General features: G+C 67.9%; 3 protein-coding genes across 3 annotated transcripts in view; 2 read left to right on the forward strand and 1 right to left on the reverse strand.

Moving 5' to 3' along the window:
• The window catches only part of EMIHUDRAFT_469192 (hypothetical protein), a gene marked incomplete at its 3' end in the record, with an annotated part of 4,929 nt that extends 2,149 nt beyond the window's left edge, over positions 1–2,780 (forward strand). Inside the window, exons 8-13 of the mRNA XM_005777684.1 lie at positions 10–120; positions 358–609; positions 846–1,217; positions 1,335–1,422; positions 1,758–2,041; positions 2,154–2,780. Of these exons, the coding sequence (XP_005777741.1) occupies positions 10–120; positions 358–609; positions 846–1,217; positions 1,335–1,422; positions 1,758–2,041; positions 2,154–2,780 (1,734 nt within the window). The remainder of the gene's footprint in view (positions 1–9; positions 121–357; positions 610–845; positions 1,218–1,334; positions 1,423–1,757; positions 2,042–2,153) is intronic.
• A 2,168-nt stretch (positions 2,781–4,948) lies between these two features.
• Positions 4,949–5,581, reverse strand: EMIHUDRAFT_237844 (hypothetical protein; the record flags this gene model as incomplete). Its single annotated transcript, XM_005777685.1, has 2 exons — positions 4,949–5,036; positions 5,316–5,581. 2 exons carry the CDS (start codon positions 5,579–5,581, stop codon positions 4,949–4,951), a joined length of 354 nt encoding a protein of 117 aa, XP_005777742.1.
• Positions 5,582–5,799: 218 nt separating this feature from the next.
• EMIHUDRAFT_237845 (hypothetical protein) overlaps positions 5,800–6,232 on the forward strand; it is a gene marked incomplete at both ends in the record, with an annotated part of 1,320 nt that continues 887 nt past the window's right edge. Inside the window, one exon of the mRNA XM_005777686.1 lies at positions 5,800–5,959. Within this exon, the coding sequence (XP_005777743.1) occupies positions 5,800–5,959 (160 nt within the window). The remainder of the gene's footprint in view (positions 5,960–6,232) is intronic.

A 6,232-nucleotide genomic window follows, 5' to 3' on the forward strand; every position in this document is an offset into this window, starting at 1 on the left:
CGCCGCCAGGTGCTCGCTGACGCGCGCGGCGAGGTGCAAGGGCGCGCCTGCTACGCCATCGAGGCGTTCTGCGAGCACCTCGGCTCCGACATCCAGCCCTTCCTCGCGCCGCTGCTCGAGGTGAGGGGCTGGAGACGCCCTCCGCCGCCCCGGCCCGCCCCTCCCCCGCCGTCGGAGCACCCGCAGCGCGAGGACGAAGCAACTTGTGTCAGGATGCTGACCACCTGAGGACAAACCCAAATGCTAATCCATTCGGAGCGCACCCCTCCACGCGGGAAGCAAGCCCCGCCGATCCAGCCGCGCCGCACCCGACCGCACGCCGTCCGCCCTCACTCTCCGCCGCCGCCCTCCCCGCAGCGGCTGACCACGCTGCTCCAGCACACCGCCGAGAGGCCGACCCAGGAGCGGTGCGTCTCCGCCATCGCCGCCGTCGCCGTCGGTGCCAAGAAGGCCTTCGCCGACTACTTCGACCCCGTCTACGCGCTGATGCGCCACCTGCTCGGCCAGACCGCCTCCGAGATGCTGCCGCTGCGCGCCCGCGCCATGGAGTGCGTCGGGCTCATGTGCCTCGCCGTCGGCCGCGACCGGTGCTCGCACGTCCTCCAGGAGGTGGTCCACGTCGCGATGGCTGGTTTGCCGCTCGACGCGCCAGAGCTGCGCGAGTACACCTTTGGCTTCTTCGGCCAGGCCAGGGCCTCGCCCCCGCCCCCGCCGCCGCAAGCTGCCGCCACCGCCGAGCTTGCCGCCACGCACCAGACCCCCCCTCGCCTCTCCATGTGCCGCCACCGCCCGCCACCGCGCCGCCACCGCGCGCCGCCACCGCGCGCCGCCACCGCCCTCGTCAGGTGGCGGAGCTGCTCGGCGAGGAGGCCGCGCCGCTCGTCCCTCCGCTGCTGCCCTTCCTGGTCAAGGCCGTCGAGCAGGAGGAGGTGACCGAGTTCTCAGAGCACGAGCAGGCGCGCATCCTCGCAAAGCTCGGCCCCGACCCGGACGGAGACGGCGACGAGCTGCTCGACGACGACGACGACGACGAGGAGGACGAGGAGGGCGAGGAGGGCGGGGACGGCCCCGGCATCCACACCGCGATGCTCGACGAGAAGGCGGCCGCCATCCACTGCCTCGGCGCGTGCGCTGCGTATGGCGGCGCCAGCTTCGCGCCCCACATCGAGGCGGTCATGGGCCCGCTGCTTGGCTGCGCCGACCACTTCCACGAGGACGTGCGCGGCGCGCTGGCGCGCACGCTCTCCCACCTCGTCAAGGCGTGATTATATTATATTCTATTCTATTCTATTCTATTCTATTATATCTCTCCCACCTCGTCAAGGCGTGATTAGATTATATTATATTATATTATATTATATTATATTATCGCTCTCCCACCTCGTCAAGGCGTGCGCCGCCGCGGAGCCGCCTCAGCCGTGGGTCAAGGGCGAGGCGCCGGCGTCGTCCAAGCTCGGCAAGGCGACGCGCTGGCTGCTCCAGCGCAGCTGGCGCACCCTCGTCTCAACCTTCAAGGACGACGACGACAAGGACACCGTCGCGGCGGCGGCCGAGTCCATCTCCGAGATCGTGCTGCTGCTCGGCCCCTGCGTCCTCGCAAACGCGCCGTGGCACCCCGCGTCGACCGACCCGCTCGTCAACGGCGCGGCCGCCTGCCCTGCCCTGCCCCGCCCTGCCCTGCCCTGCCCTGCCTGCTCTGCCTTCCGCTGCCCCCCGGCTGAGCGCGACCGTGCTCTCTCTCTCTCCCTCGCCCGCAGGCGCCCTCGCCCTGCTCGAGCAGCGCCACTCGTGCCAGGAGGCGGCGCAGGACCTCTCCGAGGGCGGCGGCGTGGACGAGGAGGAGGACCACGACGAGGCGGTCTGGGAGGCGGTCTCGGAGCTGCTCACCACGCTGCCCAAGGCGCTCGGCGAGCGGTGGACACCGCACCTCGAGCGGCTGCTGCCGGCGCTGCTGCCCTACCTGCGCGAGGCGCACCCGCTCTCCGACCACGCCCTCGCGATCGGCATCCTCGCCGAGGGGCTAAACCACGTCGAGGCGTCGGTGCGCGCCTGCACTCGCGCGCCTGCCTCGCGCGCCTCCTCCCTCGCGCCTGCACTGCACTCCCCGCCTCCGCTGCCCGACCTGCCGCTCACACACGACCACCCTGCCGCAGGGGCGCCACCACCTCCCCACCATCCTGCCGCACGCGGCTCGCTGCGCCTCCGCGCCCGACCCCACCTGCCGCCAGAACGGCGTCTTCTGCCTCGGCGTGCTCGGCGCGCACGGCGGCGAGGCCGCGCTGGCGCAGATGCAGCCCATCCTGAGCGAGCTGCAGCAGCGCCTCTCCGCCCAGGAGGAGGACGAGGCCGTGGTGCGCGACAACGCCGTCGGAGCGCTCTCGCGCATCGCCCTCTCGTTCGGCGCCGCCCTCCCGCTCGACGCGGTGCTGCGCGCGATCGCGGACCGGCTCCCGCTCACCGAGGACGAGGGCGAGAACGCGCCCGCGCTCCGCTGCCTGATGCAGCTCCTGCACGCCGAGGAGACGCGCGCCGTCGCCGCGCCGCACATGCCCGCCCTCCTCAAGGCCATCGGCCATCTCTTGGCCGGCGGCGGGGACGGCTCGCCCGCAGCGGACGCCGGGCCGCGCCCGTGCCCGCTCGACGCGGAGTGCGAGGCCGAGGTGCGCAGCTTCCTGGTGTGGGCCGCCGGGCAGTCGCCGCAGGAGATGCAGGCGCTCGTGATGGACCTGCCGCGCGGGCGGGAGCAGGTGCTTGCCGTGCTGCAGGCGCATCAGGGGTGAGATGCGCCCGATTTTTATTCGTGAGAGAGTGTGATTCCGGGCGCGTGTCCCTCTGGATCATTTCGCAAAGAGAAAAAGACAAAAAAGCGGGCTGGCATCGAACCATCCTAGGTGACTGCGTTTTCTTTTGTCTCATGTGTGGTTACTGGTTAGTGCCAGTGCGCGCCAATCCCGTGCCTAATGTAGGGGGAAGTGGGTCTAAAATTCTCAGACGCGGCTTCGTTACCGGAAGCTGCCCCCAGCAGGCGTCTTGACGGACACGGTATCAAAATTCTTCCCGCACTTGGAGCACTTGGAGTTGCAGTCATTAGCCTCACATCCAGGGCCGGGGAGCTGAGAAGCGCACCCAGCGGGCCGGATGATCGGGATCGGGTTACGGGCTAGAGAGCCCTAGCCCTGGGGGGTGCGCGTTCGCAGGGAGAGGGCCGTAAAATAAACACGGGTCTCCGAGGGTTGGTTTCTGCGCTTTGGGTGTCCCCTAGCGGCGGAACGCCCCCTCTACTCGGAGCTAGTAACCACCAGACACGAGCATGACGTACGCTCATCGCTCTCACCCGACATCGCCACTCAGCTCTCAGGGCTCCTCCGCCCGATCCCCCCACCCCCCATCCGAGGGGGCTCCCATCTCCTCCCGGTCCTCCCTCCTGTTCGCTTTTCGATGGTCCGGCGTCGGCTGCGGAGCCCGCCTTATACTTCCTCGACCACGAGCAAGAATTCTTTTTTCTTATGGCATCCACACAGCGAGAAAGCGCCTCACCGCCCCCGGAGCTTCTGCTCCCAACTTCACACTTTCATAGTGACGCGTTGTAGTTTCGTATTCAACCACTTCTGATGCCGCCCTTCCTGCCGGTCTTTCCGGTGGTTCTAGCCGTGGTATTCCGCCGTGGCTGCCCGCTGCCGCCAACTCCAGCTGTTCGCCATCACTCGCCGCAAGCGACGGCGGGGCCTAGTGCTGACGACGCCGACTCGATGCTTGTTCGTGCGACAGAGGCGCTACGCAAGGGAGAGCTCGAGGAGGCAGGACGGCTGACGAGCGCAGCGCGGAGCGCCTTTCCCGTGGGATCGGAGAAGTACGCTCTCGCAGAGATGATTCAGGAGCGCATCGACGCTGCGGCAGCCGTGCCGCTCGCGGAGGACTCGCCGCTCACCGCCTCGGAGATGAGGAGCGTGGCGCGAAAAGCGGCCTCCAACGCGGTCGCCGCCAAGCTCGCTGCCAAGTCGGGGCCTGTGGCATGGTCACCGCAGCCCGAGTCGCCGGAGCAGGTCGCGGCTATGAAGGAAGGCGACCAGGCCCTCTCTCGCACGGTGGCCCAAATGGGTGCAAAGGACTTTGCTGCTGCGTTCGAGGCGTGCGCCTCTGCCGACACTCGAAATAGCGCACCCGGCCCGCCCGCATAAATGGCCACCCCCCCTCGTGGCGGCAGTCGCTCGAGCAGGCGCGCGCCGCCTTCGCCGCCGCGGGCGAGGACGTGGCGCAGGCGAGAGGCGCCGCCGTGGACAACCTGTACGGCTACCTCATCGCAGAGAGGGAGCGCGACGGGAAGCTGCAGAAGCTGGTGCGCATGAAGCAGATCCTGGCGCGGAAGAAGTCGCTTGAGGACGAGGGCGCCGACCGCATCGCGCGAGCGCTGAGCAGAGAAAGAGACGACGGTCAGGCGTGAGGCGCGGGCCGCGGCCGCGAGGTGGGGCCTGTGGGGGCCGCGGGCGCGGGCGTGAGTGAGCGCCTCCGGCCTCCTCGTGCGAAGGTAGTAGAGGTTCGTCTTCGGTCTTGTGTGTATATCTTCGATCTTGCATCTTGAGGACTTGACACACATATTTAAAAATTAAATATGAATATACAGCACCACGCACACGCTTGAGTCTTGAGCGCTTGACCTTGTGTGGAGTTTAGAGTTTTACCCTGCGGAGTCCAGGAGCGCACTAGAAGCTATATGGCTCGCCACCTGTTATCATTTAAGATTTAACTCTGTAAAAATCGTGTCAAATCCCCCGTCTCTCGAGGTGACGTTGGGACGCGGGCGTAGCGAGCAGACTACAGAAGCCGCCACCTCCGACACCGCGCGCACCCGCCACGCCGCGCTCACGGCTTCGCGTCAGCCGCCGCTCCCGCACCCATCGCCACACTGAACCGAGTCAAGAGTCAGCCACTGCTGCTGCCCCGGCAGCAGCTAGCCCTTGCGGAACTTACCCCAGATGTGCAGCAGCACGACGAACGCGATGAACAGCAGGCTCAGCACGAGCACGGTGGTCGGCCCGCTGTGGACGCATGCGGACGCGGCGATCAGGGAGGGGCGAGAGGATGCAGCTAGGGAAGGGTTGAGAGAGCGCAGCAGAGCAGAGCAGGCAGGCTGGCGCACGCGCGCGCGGCGAGCGCGCTGCGCGAGCGGGCGCAGCCAGAGTGCGGTGCAGGCCGGCGAGAGCGGCAGACTGGCGCGCGCGCTCGCCCTCAGCGAGAGGGCACAGCCAGAGGAGCAGCACGACGCGAGCGCGGGCGCAGAGCCAGCGAGAGCAGAGCAGGGCAGGCAGGGCGCTCACATTTTCAGGCCCGGCGCGTCATCAGTGTAGAAGCGCAGGATGCCCGCCCCATTGCCGCCGCCGCCCGAGCGAGCCGTCGGCCGCCTGGCCGCCGCCTTGCGCGCCATGACAGAGCCGCTTGCGGGGCCCTTGGCGGCCCCGCCACCACCCGAGGTGCCGGGCCGCTTGGTCAGCGTGCCGCCAGCCTGCCCTTCGCCCGCCTGGGAGGGGTTGCGGAGGGGAGGCGGAGTGGGACTTGCACGCGAGAGGCGCCAATCGTCGGGCATACATGGCGGGGTGGGCTCGCCAAGCCACCCTGCGCTACATCTCTGCGCTGCGGCAGTGCTGTGCCGCGATGCCGCACAGCGTGCACCGCACGGGCGCTCGCCGGCTGCAGACTGACAGGGCGCTTCAAGGAAGCGGACGGCGGCGCGCTGGGCGGAGTGTGCCAATCGTCGGGCACACGTGGCGCGGGCTCACCATGGCTTTGTTGAGAGTAAAAAAAATGTTCAACGCAGCCTCAGGTTGTCTTTTTCTCACGGTCGAGGCCTCTGTCCGACAGATGCGGGGTTACAACCGCACGGGCGAGTGGCCAGAGCCCATTCTCACCAGCCCTGCCCCGCAGCGCGGCCGCTCGCCAAGCCCCGTCGATGAGTGGTCAGATGGTTAGTGCCCGAGAGCGAGGGGTCCGGGGGGGAGCACAAACATAGGACGCCCAGCCTTGCCCTCGTGCCGCCGAGTGCATATCCTATGCGAGAGAGATCCCCTGTGCCCTGTGCCCAGCCCTCTCCGCGCGGCGATGCGCCCTCCCCCCTCGCTTTTGCAAAATCCTGCAAAGGTGGGGACGTGTCTGTCCTCGACCCAGCCCTAGCTTGGGATGTCCGTTGTATTTATTTATTTATTTATCTCACGGAGATTTCGGAAGTCCGCCATGATGC

The sequence above is a fragment of the Emiliania huxleyi genome, assembly GCF_000372725.1.
Source record: "Emiliania huxleyi CCMP1516 unplaced genomic scaffold EMIHUscaffold_258, whole genome shotgun sequence".
NCBI classification, from domain to species: domain Eukaryota; phylum Haptophyta; order Isochrysidales; family Noelaerhabdaceae; genus Emiliania; species Emiliania huxleyi.